Genomic DNA, 22685 nt, shown 5'->3' with positions numbered 1-22685 from the left:
GACTGCTTTAGAAACATGAGGGAGTTTGACCGCACATTTTAAACACAAGGGATGCAAACCGCACATTTGTGAAACATCAGGGCCCAAACTGGAATTAAGCCAATAATCTATGATCTAGCATGGGTGTATGGGCCCTATTGATGAGAAAAACAGCTTGTAAAACAGCATAAGACCACAAATACCATGGAAACTTTTATAGGAAAAGTAGAACTCAAGATATGTTGATGTTTTCTCTCAACTAGTCCTTTTTGTTGGAGAGTTTCAACACAGATGTTTTGTTGTATTCATAATAGGAAGACATCAGAAACTCTTGTTCATCATCTGATTAAATATTCTTAACAGTAGCGCCAAACTAAGTACTAACCATCTCAATAGAATGTTTGAAATGAGTTTTTGATTCGACTCTAGTTTTCATTAGAATTACCCCAAGTGAACCTACTGTAATCATCCAAAACAGTGAGCAATTAACGATTATTACGAATAGAAGGATTGAAAAATGGTCCCCAAAAATCAATATGTACATGCTCAAAATATTTTGCTGTTTTAAAAACACTATGAGGAAAACTTATCCCTTTTGCCTTGCATAATGACATACATAAATCACCTATATGAACACAAGTGTATTGTTCAGCTTCAATCTTTGATCTACTCTTTGAAGGATGTCCTAGGACAAAATGTCACAGATAAGTTTCTGTAAGAGTAGTAGAACAATACACTTGTGTTCATATGCAGCGTCAAGTTAAGCAGGTAGAGACCCTATATTGCCTTAGCCAAACCAATCATCCTCATGCTCCTGGTCTCTTGAATTTCACCATGATTATGATAAAAAATTAAGTGACGACCAATATCTGAACACAACTTATGTATAGAGATCAGATTAAAAGATAACTGAGGTAGAAATAACACATTGGTGAGAGTGATTGAAGAAGTGATGTGAATATTTCCAACATATTTTGCGATTAAACTATCAATCATTTAGTAACTTGACATGTATTGGAAATTTTTTCTCAAAGCTATTGAACATAGGAAGAAAAGCACATATACAATAGTTTCTCCAGAATCCAAATCCAAGAATTCCCAATTTGGTGTTTTCTACGAGAAAAAAAATTAAAGATTTGCGCGGCTTGCTTGTCAACAAACTTGACTGGAACAAACTTGATTCGCTGTTGGTGTAGTTCCAACATTACATGTTGGAGCGCCTCTATACTGCTCAGGGCTAGAAGAACTGCTGCCTTTCTATCTCTTTATTTTCATTCTCAGCCTTCACTTCATCAAATTCAATTTCATGTGATTCACCAATGATGTTATTTGTATTGCTTGAATATTTGAACTTAAAACTCTGGAAATCCATGCTTTATATAGCAAACCTCAACTATATGTTTGGATACCTATAACCATAGCTTCCTCTGCCTCTGCCCTCTAGCGCTACCAGAAGGATTAACTTGGCCACAAGTCCGCAACATGAGTTCCTATTCTGAGTATTCATATTTGTCAAATTGTCTACAATTTGCATATCAATGGGATCAGTTATCCCCACTTGTCTCTCATGTTGCCAAACTAATGAGAAAACCTTATTCAGTGTAGGAAAATTTTCCAAGATCGAAATCTCTAAGATCTAACAGTGTTGAAAATTTCATTTAAATCCATCAAAAATCATAATCCTGCTACTTATAAGAAACAGCATGTTTTGAAGCTTCACAAGAACACTTAACTGAACAAGTACATTTAGGAGAAGGCCTATATTACTCAAACTCTTCACTTAGTTTCTTCAATTCAGTCAATTATTCAGTAACAGAATAAGTATTGTATATTGGATCTTGATTCTGCATTCCTCCATGATTATTGTTACTCACCATTGCGGAAGCTTGATGGTAAAGCCCTGATCACAGCTCTGATACCACCAAAGAGAAAGTTACATAGCAGAGAAGAAGAATGTAAAAAAAATGTAACAGAATGAAGAAAATGAAAATTGATGGAAAAAAAAACACTTGTCTACAATAACTAAGCTCTATTTATAGTTTTATACCATCTTATTGCTATCTGTTGCTGGCTGAATACAAGATAGGTTCTGAATCACAGATGAACCACTCCTAACTAAATTTTATGTACACCAAAACCTACAAAACATATGTAGCAGCTGTCTTACAGAAAAAAAAGTTATCAAACTGAAAGATATTGTAAGGAAGAAAAACTTGATGAATTTCTCACTTCTCATTAACTTTTTTAGCACACGGAAGCATTATTTACGGTACGAGCTGCCACGAATTGAACAAAATTTTAAGCAATCTCATGGAAGAGAGAGAATGAGAGAGTGAGAACTTTTTTTTTTGAAACTGAGAGAGTGAGAAATTAACAGAACTAAAATGTTATTTGGTAGTAAAAATTGTAAAAATTAAATTAAAATTTCATAAATGTACGACAACTTGAATTTTTTTATAGGAAAATGTTAGTTGTTAATAATATTAATAAATTAGTCTCTCAACTCAATCTTTAATTCATTATGTCCCTACCTTTTACCACTTGAGCTAACGCATGTTGGACATGTAGAAATTAATAGTCATGTCAAAACTAAGATAAATCTTATTTTGAAAGAACAGCAAAAAGGGAGAGAAAGAAGTGTGCGAGGAAAAATCAAGTCAACAAAAGGGTGAGTGAACAAGCTAAGAAGACAAAGGGGAAGAGAGGGAGACCAAAGGGGAGTAAGAACAAGCCTAAATGTGTAGTGGTGGCTGATGTTAACTGGTTGGAAGGTGTTTCGTGTGAGGTGGATTTGGAGACAAGAGCAAAGGAGACTTGGTTGTTGGGAAAGGAGTTGGGCTTGGTGTTCAGAGGAGATGAGGAGGTAGCAATTCAGGGTCTCCGGGAACAGATTAAAAATAATCATCCGGTAAATTGTTTGGGTAGCCAAGAGCATAGGCCATGAAAGCTTTTTCAAGTGCTAATGTGTATTGATAGTTTATGTGGTCGCTCGAGGATGGTGCTGGGTTATTTGAGTGAGGATAATATATTGGTGGGGGACATGTGTATGGTTGAGTTTTGGACGGGGGTGTTTCGTTTTTATGGCAGAGTAAGATTATGGATGAACATGGAATGTTGCAGGGGCTATTTTTCATGCATGGTTTTTGGCATAGGTGTGATTTTTTCGTAGCTGCAAGACGCTTGTATGGGTCATGGGTTAACTTATGATTTTTTGTGGGTCTAGAATTTGTTATTTTGTTTTTTATGTCATCTTTGAGAATGTGGTACTCTTTTTTCTTTACTAGGGTTTTTTCCATTGGGTTTTTCCTAGTAAGGTTTTAACGAGGCTCATTTTTAAGATTTGTACATCATTCGGGTGGGTAGGTGGTTTGGCTCTTCTTCTATGAGAGGCCTGCTCTCATGAAGTTTTATTTCATTTTATCAATAAAGTTATGCTTTAAAAAAAAATTAACTTTTATTTATACTCCATCTGTTCCTATATATAAGTCCAAATAATTAAATCTCTTAGATTAAGAAAAGTAGTTACTAGTAATAAATTTGTAAAAAAAATGATTTACTTTCTTAGATTACCCTTATTTACTTTCTTAATACTTCTAAAGTTTATCATCTCTTTCATATTAAATATGAGGGTGAACTTGGAAAAACTTATTTAATGCTTCCTAGATATTAGAAAGTGACTTATATTTTGTAACAAATTTTTTTCAAAAAATGTGACTTGTAATAAGGAACGGAGGGAGTACTAATTTGGTATTTTTATTCACCTAGATTTTTACTTATTGTGAATTTTTACAATTTATTCAATTTTTTTATATTTGGAAAAGATAAATTACACCTTTTAATCCTTATACCTTCTACTCCTCAACTCATATGTCACACATCTCTTACCATTTTTTTTTACATAAAAAAATCAATTACTAAACTTATTCTAAATTTATTCGCTTTTGCATAAAAAAAACATTCACTAAATAAATTATGGAGCAATTAGAATATTTTAAATAGTTTTAATACTCCATCTAGTTATTCCTATATAACTGTCACTATTTTGATCATTTTTATTTTCTATTTATTTTTCACTTTTACATTTTTTAGAGCATTAATTATACTCTACCAATTGTACCCTTCATTTATTACTGGTAGGAAAATTGAAAAGTTAGAATTAATAAGAGAGATAAAGGGTATAATAGGAAGTTAAATAGTAATTTTAATAAAACAAGAATATTAATTATTATGATGGATGGTGAGAGTAGATCATTTCTCTTCTTAAATAAGAAAGCGGTCTCACACGTGGGAAACTACTAGGAATTTTATTTTTAAGATATTTAAAATTTGGAAAGAGATGAAGAAGTAGATTAAATTTTGGAAGATGAATTACGGAACTGAATTAACTAACCTCTTAAATATCCTTTTTTTTAACCCTCTTAAAAGTTAGTTTTGAAAGTACATTGGGAGTTGTTAACATATTTTTTAAGGGAAAAACTTAGATCAAGTTCCTTAAATCCATTTCATCAAGTTTACCAATCATGTGATGACACATGTGTAACTATTTCTAAAAATAAATGTCATTTATTAAGAACTTATTGTCAAAATTTAAAAAATTACACATAAACTTGATGGAATGGAGGTAAGAAACTTGACTTAAGTTTTATCCATTTTTTAATGCACATTTTTCAAAAGTAATAAATTTTTCTCATTTATAAAAATTAAAAAAGACTTCTAACATATCTTTTGTACAAACACGCAGAGCAACTATTTTTTACTTGTTAGTTAAAAATTCAAATTTCATTCATTTTCTTTACAAACAATTTACAATATATCTGCAATTAGATTTGTTTTTTATTTGACCGAAAGATGAAATTCACAATATTTGCAACTAGATTTGTTTTTTATTTGACGGAATCACAATATTTGCAACTAGATTTGTTTTTTATTTGACGGAATCACAATATCAGCAACTAGATTTGTTTTTTTTTTCGGAAATTCACAATCCCTTCACAATATCTGCAACTTTACTTAATTGATATCATTTCATTTATTGATTGAAACTAACAATATCTAGTTCGTTAGGGCAAAACACTCCAATAAATATATATAGTGGGCACATCCCCTGCAAAAGAAGTGAAACTGCATTATTTTTCATCTCTGCTTCATAATTTCACTGATCGATATTCCATACTCCATTGATCAGACTCTTCTAAGTCTCATCGTTCTTGTTGGTGCAGCTCTTCAAAGTTCAAATACAATATGGTTAGTTTTTCTTCAGATTTCTTTTTCCTTCTTGTTAAAGTCAAAATTTTGGTGTATTCATATCATAGAAGGAACTAGGTTACTCAAAGTTGGTCCAAAAATAGCCGCACTTAGAATAGGAATAAACAGAATACTAACTTCTGAAAAAGTACTTCAATTCCAATTAAGCGTCATATGATTATTTATGTACTTCTATTTCATTTTCTTTCATTGCTTGTTTTGTATTTTTTATCACATCACATATTAGCAATTGTTTATAATTCTTGATCTGTTAATTTGTCGCCCCTGTTTGTCCAAATTTTCTAGTTCCATCCCTGATTCATATTGAATCTTGATATTAACCAGTAGCATAAAAAACCTTCAAAACAGTTTGGTTTGATTTTTCTTAAGCTTTTATTAGTGAAATTTGTATTTCCTTATGAAACAAAAAGTAGTGATAAATTTTTGTATCCGCGCTCGGTCATGAATTTGTGTGCTGTTTAGCAATTACTAGTCTGGAAATTTAAAAAGAAATGATAAAATATTTTTGTTCAGCAATTAAATTGTCCTTGTACTAATATGTTTTTCATGTTTAATTCTCATGAACAGTTGGTTTCCTGGCCGGCTCCTTCCTTAAACCAGGTGGCTCTCAATGTTGACGGCAGTTCTTACGGGAATCCTGGTAGAGCAGGCTTTGGGGGTCTTATGAGAGATCACGACGGCAAATGGTTGATAGGTTTCAGCGGGCATGTAGACTTTGCTGACAGTCTTGAAGTGGAGCTATTGGCTATATTGCATGGTTTGAGAATTGCTTGGGACATAGGCGCTACCGACGTCAGTTGCAGATCAGATTGCACTAAAGCGTTATCTTTGATCCAGAATCCGATATCTCACACTCACAGATATGCTGCGATTATTTGGCATATCAAAGAATTGATCTCCAGAGATTGGTCTACGGCATTCTACCACACTTACAGAGAAAGCAACCAATGTGCAGATTTTATGGCAAAATATGGAGCTAATAGTACGGGTGATTTAGTGATATTTTATGAGGCACCGGATGTTCTTTCGCCACTCCTATTGAGTGACGCTAAGAGAACACCCTATGTAAGGGTGTAATAGTTTGAGTATCAAATGTTGAATTTGTAACATAAAAAATTGAAATCCATTTTAATCATTGTTTGCGCAAAAATGGTTCTTTCTCTGCAATTATGTTTGTTATAATACTTAATATATCAAGTGATCCAGTGTTTCTTAAAAACAAAAACAAAAACTCACTTCAGGGTTCTCTCTTTGCGCAAATTTGTAACCTCCGCAACCTCTGAACATAGAGAGTCAAGTAATATACTTTTATAGTTTTATCTTTACATCTAATGAAAATGTTCACTATATATTTTTACAAGAAATAAACTGGCATGCCAAAAAATGCTTTTATGAATTATCGCATCAAGCCTGACTTGAGCAATCCAGGTTCAAACAATCTCAAACTTGGACCAAAAACAAAACAAATCTCAAACGAATTGCCAAGCAAGTTCTAGTTTTGTAAGCTCTCGTGTATCAAGAGTAAAATAACGTGATATATCATTAGCTATGCTCTTTGTTCTCAACTGCAAACTTTTCCTCTTAAATTTGTATCAAATTTTACACTATACAATAGCTCGATACCTTTGAATCAAATACTTTTAAAGGACCTAAGTCCTGTAATTAACTAAATCAAGCAACATTGAAGAGTAGGGTAAAATGGTCAAGAACTTCATGATGGAGAGGCACTGGGGTCTGTATTGGATATAAGTCGAACCTCATATAAGTCTTTTTCGCTCTTGCCTGCATCCGAATATCATGTCAGAATGCAATCATTCATTTCATAATCTTTTAAGTAGGCTTGAGTAAACTTTTAATCCTCATTTTACAATCAGATATGGTTTTTCGGTTTTTCCCTACTACCATCTAATTTTATCATTTTGGTCCCTACTTCTACAGGAAATTGTAGTTTTGGTCCCCATTATTAATATCTAATCTCATTAATCATTATTAACCGTTGATGTGGCTAACAGAGGACCACGTCACCATTGCCACGTGCCCATAGTAATCCTATGTGGCCTGCTTTTCATCAAAGTTCAAACCGGGTCTGATGGCTAGCTCTTTTAAGAAAAGAAAGTTTTCACTACAAACGCAATTAAACTTTAGGAGGCTTCATGTGATAGTGAAAATTGTTTTTATTTAAAAGAGCTAGCTATCAAATGAGACATGGCAGGAAAGTAGGTGACAAAACATAAATGACATGTCACAGTAATGACATGACCCTCCTTTGTAAGATACATCATCAGTTAACAGTGGGGATGAAAACCAAAGTTCTGTAAAAGTAGGGACTAAAACCATTAAAAGTAGATGGTACCCGTGAAACAGGGGACTAAAACCTTATTTAAGCCCCTTGTAAGTATTTGCAATTTTGCATATAAGCAAAGTTATTTGAATTTTCAGACTCACCAACTTCAGCTGTAACTCCAGGCCCAAAGAATGAAGTAAATTTAGCCTAAGCACAAAATAGAAGTTGAAAATTAGTTAGCACTTATATCTTCGATATTAAAACTCAGGATCTTAGAATCGCAGTGAGTAGGAATTGAATTGATTTAGAATCCTAAGGCACAGTGGCCCTCTAAGGTTAAAGTTTTCTGTCTGTCTATAAATGTTGTTATGCATAGGATTAACACCACTAACCTGTTATATAGAGTATATTTTATCTCTTGAGAATTGTTTTATACAATTTTGGAGTGGGACTCGGGTGGCAGAGACTAAAGCAAGTGGGTTGTAATTCTGCTCTAAAACAGCTACTTTGGAGCTCAAGCAAGTCCCAGCCAGAGCTAGAATTCCCCGACAGCAGTGCTCGCCAAGTGGACGATGTTACGTTGTAATGAAAATGAGGATGGAGAGGATGACCGCTAGAAAACTCCAAAGGTCGAACTCAAAGCACAGCGCATGAGAAGGCTGCAAGCATATCAAGGCCATACATGAAGTTGGCCACATTTTTTCCATTGTCGGGCCCAAACTCAAAATATCATGGCCCTTGGATTGGTTGTCATGAAGCAGGGCTGAGGGCTCATGTAGCACATAGAGGTATTGTCAAATCAAATTGAGGACCTGAGATAAGGTCAATCTCAACCAACTAATCAGAATAATTGTGTCTTACATAAGGAGAATGGATCCAGTTTGAACAAGAAAGAAAGAATTGCTGACACTAATGAGCAAGTTACATTTGTGGACTATGAGAAGAATCAGTGGCACAAAGGTGAACATCATTGTCTTTGTTGTGGAACATGGTCATCAGGTTTCAAAACAATGGGACCCTGGCGGAATTTATTTTGAGCTATCACATGCTACCCAACTTGAGGACAAGGGGAATGTATAGGGTGAAAAATTGATTTGTGCGGTCAGTTAACAATATTATTTAATAGAATAGTAGTAATTAGTTAGTTGAGTTAATGAATAAGGCATTTTGGAAATAAATTAGAAGACGGGTTGAGAGGGAGAGGTGGCATTAGGAGATGCAGAACCTCGAAGTTCTTCCGTGTGTGTGTGTCTGATAGGTACTCACGGTTAATAGATTAGTTAGTAGCTTAGTTAACAAGTGTTAGGCGTTTGTTAGTGATTTAGAGGGTTAGTTAGAAGTTTAATAAGGCTAGTTTCCTATAAAAAGAGGGAGTTAGTGAGGGATGGTTATCTTGGTATTCATTTTGGAATTGGGGTTTAGGGAGAGTGTTGGGTCTCTCTCGGTTTAAGGAGAGTGTTCGGTTTCTCTCTCTTGTATGTTCCCCTAATTCCTAAATTTGGAATCAGGGTTTCTTCAATAATACTACTCTAATCTCTGGGTTCTATTACTGGTATCAGAGCACCAATCTGGTGCCTGAAAACCACAAGTTTCCCTGTGCTGCGGTCGAAGACGAGAAGCATGGCAAGAACTCTCGAAGGAGTGGAGTAATAGCGTGAAGAGTTGAAAATAAGGATGGAATTGACGGAAGATAGAAACAGGAAGATGTAGTAGATGTTGGCAGCGATTGCTAAGAGGGCGGAATTGGTCGTCACAAATCATTCACCAACAGGAAAGAGAGACGATGGAATGAAGATGAATCTTCTACAATGTTGCAAGGAGGATTGCCAATGGGACTTATTTTGTTTGAAAATACAGAGTAATATAAGTTTTGGTATTTATGTTTTTTTATTCTTCTTTCTTGTAATTTTTCCATGAATTTACAAAAGAATTACTAGTAAAAATATTCCAAGAATAATATAGTTTCTAGAACTTTTATTCTCTCCACTCATGAAGATTCAAAGGATACAAGAATAATGAAATGAAATTACGTCTCAGTTATATTCTTTAACATGTGAGGAAATTGTATGCAAGATCTAGGTAATTAAAAATATATGCTCCAATAAAGCAAAGTTAAATACCTGTCTCTTTTCAAAATCCGACAGCTGCAGAGCCTTGGCCTCGAAAACCAAGACCAAAACGTATTTACCATCTTGTGTTACCTAAGATAGAGGCACATTATGACAAAAGATCAAAAATGGAATGCGCATAGACATATCAATTCAAAAAATTCTACTGAATAATGTGCAAGGAACCATCTCAGATCGACATAGATTGTTACAAGAGGAATATTAACAGGCAACCATTTCAAGAGTATTATGGAATCTTATATGTTTATAGAATAGCAGGATACACAAATTTTTTAGTATTAATGACAAAAACGTGATCAACCAAAATGGATTGGACATTTCTTCTCTTAAATGAAAAGGCAGTATTGAGGTTTAGAGGATCCAATCATAAGATGAAGAATAACTGATGAAGACTAGAGTTTGCCCATTGACAGCACTGATTCATAGGAAAGTTTAGCATAGTGTGTTAAATTAATGAATTTAAAACAATTCCTATTGTGGACCTTAAATCAAATGACATGGATGTCAAGCGGAATAAATGGACTTTTGAGGCAAATCTAAATGCACTAATAGCTAATAATTCGAACTTGTTTTTGGTACAAAATTTCTATATTTTATATGCAATCAGAAAATGCTCTTTGACAACCTGAAAAAATTGAGGTACCACAGAAGGTATTTAGTTGCACCTCACAGAGCACAAAGACAACCAGGGTGCTTGAGCTTACTCAAATGTGGAAGTGTGTAACCCAGATGGTTGTGGTGGGTACGGATAAGGGTAGAGGTTATAGGCTCAAGTTGTGGTAAAACTCAAAGATATACAAACAGAAGATAGAACAAATGAAAGCATTCAAATAACAAAATCTAATTTCATTGTAAATGGTAATAGAGTGAGAACAGTACAGAAATATAGTTTATTTAAAGCAGTTCAAACTGTAGATAGATGGAAGATGTCTGTGAGAGAGGAGACATGAACTACTAACATAAATTTACACGTTCTACTTTAGACTTTTCTTATAAAGAAAGTGAGATGTATGCCATTATTTTCTTTATATGTATTTCAAAGTGATTTAGTAAGTATATGAATTGAAAAAGATTAAGGTACTGATTAATGATTTAAAGTAAATTGACAAGCATACTTCTTCACGAATCATTTGTAGAACCGGCGCACTTCTTCTTGGTATTCCTCCTCCCTGAAACATATAGCAGATAAAATGATGTCTCAAAACTGAAGAGTATATCACAAGCTGTAGGTTCAGGTATCTCATTGAGGTCTATTTCAAACACATGCAAATAAAGAGATCCAAATGTTACTTTTATGTTATTCTCCCAGTTTGTGGGCTCCCCTAACAACAATATTTTTTTTGAAGGACCCTTCTTTTGCTACTTCAATCCTCACAAAGATGAAAATGGAGAAATACATAATGTACAAAAAGATAATTAAGAAAATGATAATTAATTCATTCAAACAACATACTTGACCATATTGGAATATCCGTTTCAGTGCTTCATCCAAGTGCTGTTCATCTCCATAGCGATATCTGGTAACATCGCTCTTCACCTAAGAAAGCACAAAAGGGTCACTTAAAACATATTTTCTTTAATATAAAATACTATGAAAATAGTGTCACACCAGAACTAGAAAAGAAAATTGAAAACCATAGAGGGGTTTGGTCTCGAGTGCTTAAAATTGTGTATTTCCTCAAACGAACTAATTCCATTCATAGATGTATTAACACATCATTGGCAATTCTTTACATCACCCATGGGCGCCACTCAAAATGGACTCCATATTACAAGGTTTGGATTGTCATAAACAAGTCCAGGTAAAATACAACGGGCAACCTAACAGGTGTCAATACACGAGGTGAATATGGGTAAAACACTAAGCCTAAAATAGATCCACATTTTATCCTATAGCATAATGGTGAGTAAATGGAGTGACATATGTGTTAGAGAATTAACATGTTCCTTTTAGGATTTACTTTGAAAAATACCATTTTACTTTAGAGATTACAAAGAATCGAATGAAGAAATATCCCGAAATTGGAAAGCTTGATTTAATTAATAGAACCTAAACACTCATTATTTGCTTTCTTCATTTACCTAGTCTTGATTGCTATTGGATAAATGGATTAAAAGGGAAACGTTATGAGTCTTGGATTTTATTTGCTTAATAAATAGGATAAATGGGCAATGTCTGGGTTAACCCTTCAATAAGTCAATATTGTCATGGTGTAATTGTTACCAAACAATAAAAACAACCTTCAACTAGATTACTAGAGACATAAAAATTGACACTAACTACTATATTTCTAACAACTAGAACTGGAAAAGAAGAGAACCCCATAACAAGAAACATTTAAAATGACACCATACGTGGCACTAAGAATGAGTCTATGATGAGATTGCCTGTTTCAGAATAGGAGTTGCACATTTGTCCTGCAATCTTTGAGCATCTGAATATGTTAGGCATGGGACAGGTTTAAGTTCTGCATACTGCAAAAAAGATGGTCCATTGGAAAAAGAATCAAGAATACAGAAAATGCCAGATCCAGAGGAGCAACACAGATGCAAGAAACCATGAAGCAACGGCATGAACAATAGGAAGGGAATTCCCAACATGATTATTTTGCACAATGTTGACATAATGAATTTGCTCCAAAATATTCTTCACCTTGAGAGCCATGCCAATAATAGCAAGAGGGAAGCCATATGTTAACATTAAAGCTGACCATTCAGATCCAGGGAGAATGTTAAAATATGCCCCAAATCCATATCTGTATACATGAAACAAAAGGACCAAAATAAGAAACAAGAGGACTTGATACATTATGAATTTGGCTCCTCAAATCTAGGTGTAATTCAATTTAGATGATAAATCAAAGTATAATAACCGTTGATGGGAAAATCAACTGCCAATATTTTAAAACATCTAAAATTTGTTATTTATCAGCAACTGTGCATGTAATATCAATTGTTATTCATGTCAAATATTACTTTGCCCTTATAAAATGAGAGCTCATTTTAGAAGAGTCAAATCCATATATTATAAGATATGGTTTCAATAAAGAAGCCGAAACAGAAGATAAAACTCACGATAATAGTGTGACTCCAACACCTAGACCAATCACACCAAATGAAACCTGCAATCATTAAACAATATCCTGATAATAAATGTCCCACTCCCAGAAACTAGTTATACAATTTTATGCAGAGAGGGCAAGGACAATCATGTGAAGATTGAACCAGCAAGCTTAACTGAGTGACATGAACCAGAACTTACGACAGTAAATAATGTTAGAATATCATATAAAACCATTAAAGTGATCCTTACCCAACAGCTTAAGCTTTTGGGATTTAGTGGTTACTTGAGATGGTATCAGAGCCTCTATGACCGAGAGGTTTAGAGTTCGATCCTTGCTCCCCTCACTTTCTAATTAAAAAGTGGAATTTAATTAAGCACATGGTAGGTGGGCCTGTGCAGTAATCCACGCTTCAAGCCCAAAGGGCTCTTGCGTGAGGGGGCGTGTTAGAATATCATATAAAACCATTAAAGTGATCCTTACCCAACAGCTTAAGCTTTTGGGATTTAGTGGTTACTTGAGAAATAAGACTTCCCTCAAAGAGCAGGAGAATATTACAGACAATTTACCTATTAACTACCATATTTCATCCATCAAAACACAGCTAGGAAGAGAACAAATCTTGCAATATGAGTATAGACTCGCTCAAAGCAAATCACATTTACACCATAGTATATATCACCGATATCTCATTTCTTGCTTCTTTGAGCAAAATCCAGTGTACTTCAGAAAATTGCTTTGTATAAAACATAAAGAGCATGACACTGAAATCCACACTTACTGCATAAACCAAGTAATATTAGTTGTATTTTGTACCCTCTCCTGTCAAAAACAAAAAGTACTATTTTCTTAATTATATAATTCAATTCTCTCATCTTGTTAAAATATATCATCTGGTCTTGTGAGAAAGAGTGCAAAGCACACATCAACTTCTAAATTAACTAGTGAAAACCATCATCCTTTTTCAAAGAGAAGAATGCCAGTTTTTGTATCCTTCGGTTCCAGTGTACTTCAGAAAATTGCTTTGTATAAAACATAAAGAGCAAGACACTGAAATCCACACTTACTTCATAAACCAAGTAATATTAGTTGTATTTTGTACCCTCTCCTGTCAAAAACAAAAAGTATTATTTTCTTAATTATATATTTCAATTCTTTCATCTTGTTAAAATATATCATCTGGTCTTGTGAGAAAGAGTGAAAAGCACACATCAACTTCTAAATTAACTAGTGAAAACCATCATCCTTTTTCAAAGAAAAGAATGCCAGTTTTTGTACCCTTCGGTGAAAGTAATCATGCTCGAGTCAAGTAGGACCACTGGACAGTAAAAACTTTCTCTCTTTGTAGTATTGAACATGACAGCATACCTAGGACTAAAACTCAAAAAGAACAAGTTTGAAATTCTTTTTGAACCCTCTCTTGTTTGGTGATCTTTATCACACTCTTTGCCAGCAAAATTAGCTTGCAATTTCTCACAAGAGTTATAACAACATGTTTGTGTATTTAGATATGCATTGAACAGTATTTTATAAACATTCCACTTTCATACAAAATTGTATCTTGTATCTCCCAAAAGTCCAAAACATTAATTAGATATGAAATAGATGGTTCTATCAAAATTTTCATGATTTATCAAGTATACATATATAATTTATCAATTATCACGAATTTTAGTGCTCAGATTTTTGTTTACATCGAATCGATAAATTACACCCTCCAGGGAGGGATCGACCCCTGGACCTCGCTCACCCAACTCACACGTACCATAACACTTACCACTTGAGCTATGATTCGGCGACCGTCCTAAATTTTTATTTTTTGAAACCAAAACTAGGGTGTTCTGGTTCGGTCCGGTTCGGTTCAGTCGGGTCAATGGTTCAGATACGAAAAGAAAAGTTGAGAAAAAAGGGACCTTAGAAATGGAGAAATCATCGTCAGGAACAAGCGTTGTGTTGTTGGTGGAAGCACCGAGAGGTTGGGTGGTTGAAGAATCAGCAGCTCTTGGAGTGAGACTCAACTTGGAACCGAAGCCATTGTTGGGTTTCAGGAAAAGCTTGGAATATTGGAGCTGAACTGAGACGGAGGAGCGTGAGCGAGTTGTTGTTGTTGGGTTGGTGAGTCGGGGACGAGTTGAATCGGGAAGAAGGAGGCAGAGAAACCGGTGGCCGGAGCAGACGGTGGCTCCTCCTGGCATCGCGAGTTGTTGGGTTTGGGTGTTTGTTTCAAGACACGAAAGAGTAGACTGGAAGAGCGATTGTGGTTCGTTTCTCCTCAACCGCCAAATTTTGGACTACGTGTCCATACTCATTATCGCCCACACAATCTATTTCTATTTTTTTCTTTTCATTATGTGGCCAAATGTTTCTACTAATACATAAATGAGGTTTCCGTAGGATAACTCAAGTGGTAGGAGTTAAGAGACATATGGATTGAGTAAGAGAAGGTTCAGGGATCGATTATTAGCGGGTGCAATTTATTTTTCCGATCTAAAAAAAAAGAGGATTCTATGATACCGATAGTGTATGATATATGAATCACGTGTCCAGTCATAAATTAACATGTGGCACTTTTTTCTTCTTCTTATTTTCCACATTTTTAAAAGAAACACGGAGGGTGTGATTGACAAATTTAAAGAGTTGAGTGTGTTAATAAAATTAAAAGCTTATTATCTTTAGGTCCTTCAGGCTCAATATTTACAAAATTATGTGTCGTTTTGCAATCAAGGTTCAGTGCTTCCACGGCGGTGGCAGAACTTCACGATGATGACATTAAAATGAGGCTTGTGGGGTTGAAGGAAGAGCTGGGGTTTTGTGAAATTTAGCTAGACTCTTCATGTCCCCTTTTTTTTAGCAATCTTCAGAATTTCATCAATTGGGAAAAAATTGAATATTGAAGATTCAGATCGAGGGATGAAGAAGCAGTGGGATGAAGGGGGAGAGATGAAGATAAAGGAGTCTACCTCTCTCGCCCTCATGTCACAGCAAACAGAGCGAGAAAAAAGTCAGAATGAATCTCGATTTCACGTCCGCAAAGAAGATGTCGATTTTGTTGCAGTAACGGAAAGAGAGAGCGGGTTCTCTCTATCTCAACCGCTCTTTTTTCAAGCGTCGTAGATACCGAGGCGGGACTGCTTCCAGGACCGTTGTCGCTTTCCGCCGCAAAACCTTGCAAGGAAACTGCTCCAGCATCCACTCCAAGACCAGATCCACCGCCTCGGTTACTACAACGCTTGTCGGCAAGGAATAAGGAAATATTAACAGTAGTGGCGGGGCAGTGACCAAAGGAAATTCAGAATAGATCTCTGATTTCCCCGACGAATGTTTGGTTGAACTGAAGATTGAAGATGAAATTCTGGCAACCATAGGACATATGTTCTACCACCAGATGTCGAAGACATCTTGTATAACATTACACAAATCACAACAAACAATTAAGCAAGTTAAAGGGCAGAAATATTAAAATCACACAAGAGATTATTAACCCAGTTCGGTGCAATATCACCTACGTTTGGAGGGTTTTCACCCGAGAAAGATAATCCACTATTATAGAGAAATTGCACACAAAGGTCTCAACAGAACTGCCCCAGTTCAACTACCTTTTCTACCTATCTCTACTTGTGGCTTATTACTTGATCCTCCCCCTAAGTATGAGAGCCCATTTCACTTTCTCACCCTCAATCACTGTCACAGTGAACTCTAACAAGAGTACAAGGACAGATCTCAAGATCACACAACTAACACAACTCTTAGCTTACAACAATGGCATAAAGCTGCTAAGAGAACACTCAGTACGAACTCAATAAAACCCTAATCAAATCACACGAAGCACACCTAGCAACTAGGTCTTAGGTCTTCACAAGTGGTAGTGTTTCAGGCCTTGTCTTCGATGGGCTTGAAAGCACACAGAGTCCATACACAATAACAGGAAGGAAGATGAGGGGATGATCAATAGGTTCTATTGGGGAGGTGATGTGACAAGGAGAAAGATGTGCTGGGAGAGATGGGATAAATTGGCTCAACCCAAGGATAGAGGAGGGCTTGGCTTTCGCTCTTTTCATGCTTTTAACACTGCCCTATTGGCGAATAATGAATGTGGAGAATTCTTTGATGGCTCGAGTGTTTAAAGCTTGCTACTTTTATGGAGATTTTTCACGGGGGAAACGATTGATATATGGGCTCACCAATGGGTTCCAGGAGCAGCATGTTTCAAGCTGTTTTCAGGGCATAATTACAGCCCGGGTTGAGTTGAGTTGCACAGCTTTTGTTGCCAGGAGCTAGGGGATGGAATCATGCTTTAATTCGCCAGGTTTTTGCTCCTCATGAGACAAGCCTAATTCTGCAAATTCCGGTCTCGGTTGTGGGTGGTGTGGACAGAATTTTCTGGATGGCTAAGGAGAATGGGTGCTATGATACAAAATATGGTTATGACTTTATTATGCAGGGCAATATTTTGGCTTCACCTTCTGATGCAGGTTCAGAACTTTGGACACCTCTTTGGAAGTCCAAGTCGCACTCTCATTGTAAGGAGCTTTTATGGCTCGCTTGCAACGACGTTATTCCGGTCCGTGCGGCCTTGGCTCACCGGGGAATTGTGGCAGATTCAATTTGTCCACTGTGTGGGGAGGAGTGCGAGACTGTGACCCATGCTTTCTTTGCTTGCACGGAAGTGGCTCTGGTTTGGTTCGGTTCTCCGCTGTGCTTGGATTTCAGGAATGTTCCACAAAGCTTCTCTTTGAAACAGTGGCTGTCTCAAGTTTTGAAGGAGGGGGATGAATGGTTTATCGATAATGTGCTTACATTGTTGTGGGAAATTTGGGAGAGGAGGAATAAATAGTGTTTTGATCAGCAGTGGTATTCTTATGACTTTGTGCTTCGTCGAGCTGCTTCTATGGCTACCGTGAGTTTGTTGGTTGCAGGTAATGGAGCTATACGTTCAGACCACCCACGGGATGGAGGGAGGAGTCGCTGGCGTGCCCCTCAACCGGGAAATGGCGACGACTACATTGCAAGGAATTCTTTGGGACAAGTCTTAGCAACTGCAGCTTCAAAGTGGCCAATGGCGACATATGTGGCACTTGCGGAAGCTATGGCTTTGAGGTGGGCTTTACAACTTTCTTTGGAGCTTGGATTCTTTGAGGTGGAGGTGGAACTTGACAACAAGATTGTGGTTGATTCATGGAAGAACCATAGGCAGCAAGCTTCTTATTTAGCTTTAGTGATTTCTAATTCAGTTTTTATTTCCTAGTCTTTTTATCGCTTTTCTATAGCTCATGTGTTGAGAGCTAGTAATATGGCTGCAGACTTTTTAGCCAAATTTGCTTTGTCTAGCTACTTTTTTATTGGGATTAAGGAGTACCCTGTCGGTTTATAGAGGGTGCTTTCCTCTTATTTGGTTTCATCTTGATTAAGGAAATTTATATTTCTCTCAAAAAAAAATATTAGCGTTATGTCCAACGATATCATCCTTCAATAATAACTAACTAAGGATATAACATTATAAAAATATTCAAATATGATCATACCATTATATGAAAGTTATTTATATTAGGCTTAAATGCATTTTTGAACCCCCAAGTTTAGGATTTGTGCGATTGCTAACTCCAATCTATTTTTTCGATGATTCGGGACCTTGATCTTTCAAAAAGATGTAGTTGCAAAACAACCCTTTTTCCAGTTGAACCACTTAATGATTTAGATATATTGTGAACAAATTAATACATATACCATATTTTCTTCTTCTTCTTCATCAATGTAAACTTCATCTTCTTCATCCTTCAATAACCAGAAATAATAACAAGAACCAGCCCCTTTTCTACTCACTCGATTCCAAACAAGAATATTACAATCAAACGCACAATTCCAAAGATTAAAAATCCAGCCCCTTTTACTTCTGGGTTGCTTTGATTTTGTATCCTCTGTACAATTATGGTGCTGTTGTGAAGATTCATGTACCCCAATGTTTTTCACTTTTTGTTTGACAGAGTGAAACTTTGACGAAGGAGAAGGTGGATCGCTAGATGGCGGAGAAGAACGACCATGGGAGAGGATGACGAAGGCGATGGCCGAGCTCGCTCCGTCACTCTATCGCTGTCGTACTCTCGGTTCTGGGCTTGCTTCTTTGGTCTTGGTTTGTTGGGTATGGGGTTGGGGATTCCGATTGAGGCAGATTCTGATTGGGGTTATGCTGGGTTGTGCAAACCACCGGAGAAAGTTGGGGAAGAAGAAGAAGTCAGCAGGGTTGAGTGGAAGAACAATGAGAGAAGGTTCGGGTTAGGGAGGAGGGGAGTGCATCGAAGGTGAAGGAAGATGATTTGGGGTGGAGTTCTCGAAGGTATGGTGGATGAAGAAGCAGGAGGGGTAGATGAAGAAGAAGAAGAAGAAGAAAAGGGGTTGTTTCTGGTTATTGAAGGATGAAGAAGAAGAAGAAGGAGAAAATATGGTATATGTATTAATTTGTTCACAATATATCTAAATCATTAAGAACTGGCAAAAGGTTTGTTTTGCCACTCTGAGGTCCTGGGTTCAAATCTCTCCCACCCCATTTTTCCATGTTCTTATTTTATTTAATGATGTGGCACGCCACGTGGCCTGCTGACGTGGCCACGTCAGCAAAAATCGTCCAAATTTTGATGGAATTGGACGGAAGGTCCAAAAGTACATCTTTTTGAAAGATCAAGGTCCCGAATCATCGAAAAAATATATTGGAGTTAGCAATCGCACAAATCGTAAACTTGGGGGTTCAAAAGTGCATTTAAGCCTTTATATTATCAGTTTATTTTGTTGAAAAACAAAGAATAAAAAAGTTAAGGCACAATCTTTTAAAGAATTTCACTACATTTCTAGGTATACTTTTCAATGATCTTCTCCATCTTCATGATCTGATTATCAAAGTGAAAAAATCCAATAAATCTAAATTACGTTTTCAAATTAAATTAATAATCAAATTAATAATTACCGAAAAGTGCTTATCAGTTACGAATTACATCGATCTTCCAAATTTTTGTTTAAACTATCTCTCTCTCTCTCTAGTTGTATTTGGAAGACAATATTTTACTCCACTTCAATCACGTCACCTGATCATATAATTTTCACAACACGTAATCAAGTGTAGAGAATCTTTTATCTCAAAATTTACAAAAGCAACAATTTAAGACAATAATTCAACTCACCTAAATATGACAGTGTAGGATGAGAAGCTACTCCACCAAAAAGCAACAAAAGAAAAAAAAAAAAGGAAAAGGACCAAAAATATTTTTTTCTTTTCCCTGCCAAAGTTTTAGGGTTTTCTGGACCCATATAAATATCAAACATACTAGTTGAACTGTTGGGCAACGAACAAAACAATATACTTGTGCTTCATATTCAGTTTAGCAAATTGTACACAAAGCATCAATTGCAATTTCTCTCTTCTAGAATTTTTCCCTTTAACTTTAGCTCACCATTTAGCTCTACCAATGGAGATGCTAGCCTACACAGATGTAGCTTTCTTAGTAAGAATCAAAAGTGAAAGAACACACAAAACCAAGGGCAAAAATCAAGCAAAGGTGATCACATCATTTCATACTTTTCATCATTATTCACGTGTCTGCCACATCTAATATCATTCTTCCACCATAATCTTGATTAAAAATCATGTAACCAACAAAATAAAAAAATCCCTCATATATTTTGCTGCACAAACTGATAAACAGTGCTGGTTGTTAGAGGTGGGTGACATTACTAAAGATCAAAACTTGTAAAGCAATAAGGTACATTTAACAATACAACAAAATCAAAGCAATACCTTTGGACTGCAGTTCAATGTTCTTATGTGTCTTGTAAGATCAAGATTTAGTCAAGTGGTACAACTCTATGTTTTGATGATAACAAGTTTATTATTGTGTATGAACAATTAGGGTACTCTAACGTTTGTCTTTTAAGTGTTTGACAAACATGTTCTGATTCTGGTTCAAAGGCATATCTATCAGAAGTTAAAGACCAAGAGTAACCAGTTAAATGCTTCTGCAATCACTACGCTCTTTTGAACGGTAGGAAGCAGAAGTTCTGAAGGTTAGAGGATCCAAGCTTCCTTCTGACTCTGATCAATTGTTTCACAAGTTCCAACGTGAAGCGTCGCCAAGATCAGGAGTCAACTAGGCTAAGGCAATGTCATTGTCAATAGTACAAAAGCAGTGTACTATTCTGACCGCCTTACCTACGAGGTTCAGCCACAACAGGTTCTGGAATTTCTAGAATTGCCCTCCAACGGATGGATTCTATCAACGGATACAACACGTAGCACCTTGGAGTATTTTAAAGGCTGAAGATATAAGAAATTGGATAAGAAACTATTGTGCAATACAAGTGAAAACCTTCAAGCAAAATACCTTAGCAATATTTCTTCATTGTTCTTATTGTGTTTACTTCTGCTTGTTTAGAAGCAACTCATTGTAAACCCAAACCTTCTACAAGGAAGAAATCACCTTAACGGGTGGACTGGATTAGCTTGAGGGATTTATCAAGTGAACCAGGATAAAACACTTGTGTTCTTTTCTCATCTCTTTATCTCTTGCACTTTGTGTTATTGAAACCAAGAAGATTTGTTAAAATCTTAGAGGGAAAGTTTTTAAACGTAAAACCCTATCAAACCCTCCTTTCTAGTGTTTTTCATACCTTCATGTCTTGCTTGGAAAATAATTAGAGGCATCATTCAATAGATAGTTGTGCATTAAGCCTCCATGATTTGAAAAAAATTTCTGCACCTGTGCGCTTCTATTTTCACCAAAAGCTTCACACTTTTTAACTCTCTATGCTCTTTTTAACCTTCTTAACAATTGTGCCTTCTTTGATTCCATAACAATTGGGAAAGGATTATAGATTCAAGTACATAGATCCTAGCAATAGAACCTGTTAAGAAAATACTAGTAGGCTAATGTATATGCTGAGAGTTTAATATGATATTTTATGGGTCTGCCGAACCTCAACAAACAATACAATGAATTAACAAAAAAGTATATCGAGTATCTACCTATATTAGCATCAAGTGTCAAGTTGGATGAAGCTACCTAACCTCAATATTTTATATTCCTTGTTTTCTTGGCTTCTTGCCCATGATAATTATTGTTAGTTATTCTTTTGGTATGATTGTGTGAATATTAAAATGAATTATGTGAATGTACAAGTTGATGCCAGCCTATTATTTAGTTGTTTTTCCTTCTACATTCATGCATCATTCCTCACTTATGAAGACCCCCTCTCCAAAATCACCCTCATTGCTTTCACTTCCTATGTTTTCTTAGTTCTTATGAAATCAGCAAATGATTTATCTTGCCTATATGTATTGTAAAGGTGAAAATCATGATCCTATTCCTACAAAAAATTGGCCACTGTGTTGTTAAGATACAATTGTTACATTTTAAGATTTTCTACATCTTTGGTAAACTTATGTACTATTTTAAGCATGTATAACCACTCAATACGTATGGAAAAATTCACAAAAGATAAAATGTACTGAGTAATATGATTTGGTATGGCCTATGGTCTTAAGTTTAGGAAAAGGCATGGAGAAGGAATTGTCACATCCATGCATAAGTTTTGATTGGCTTTCTTGAATTTTAGGAGTTACTTCAAAAAAAAAATTCTCCGAGAGGGGATCTTAGGGATTCATTGCTTAGAGAACAAATTATATCACTTCAAAGTATTAAAAAAGTTTCTTACTATCTAAAAGTGTTTTTCAAATTCTTGTAATATGTGGTTCTATATGAAATTCTGAATTAAAATAAAATGATATATCTATAATAACACTCAAATAGAGTTTGTTGTAGTTATCTATAAGTAATCCTACAAAAAAAAATTACTATCTAAAAGTGCTAAATAGAAGAGGAACAAACCGGAAAAAAAAACCAAAGATATGTGGAGGTGCCTTAAATAGGGCCCAAGCCATCAACATAGACTTTTTGCTGCAAATCATAGAACCGAGAGTCAAAG

General features: G+C 35.6%; 1 protein-coding gene across 1 annotated transcript; it reads right to left on the bottom strand.

The window, feature by feature from the left end:
* Nucleotides 1–6759: 6759 nt before the first annotated feature.
* Nucleotides 6760–15044, bottom strand: LOC130737562 (uncharacterized). The gene is made up of 9 exons (XM_057589370.1): nucleotides 14633–15044; nucleotides 12733–12779; nucleotides 12311–12413; nucleotides 12046–12132; nucleotides 11111–11194; nucleotides 10773–10826; nucleotides 9649–9729; nucleotides 7690–7735; nucleotides 6760–7026 (listed from the first exon to the last, which is right to left on the bottom strand). Exons 1-9 carry the CDS (start codon nucleotides 14912–14914, stop codon nucleotides 6956–6958), a joined length of 855 nt encoding a protein of 284 aa, XP_057445353.1. The 5' UTR covers nucleotides 14915–15044; the 3' UTR covers nucleotides 6760–6955.
* Between the last annotated feature and the right edge of the window lie 7641 nt (nucleotides 15045–22685).

Source organism: Lotus japonicus, chromosome 2, assembly GCF_012489685.1.
Source record: "Lotus japonicus ecotype B-129 chromosome 2, LjGifu_v1.2".
Lineage (NCBI taxonomy): Eukaryota > Viridiplantae > Streptophyta > Magnoliopsida > Fabales > Fabaceae > Lotus > Lotus japonicus.
This window is presented reverse-complemented; position numbering and strand designations above follow the sequence as displayed.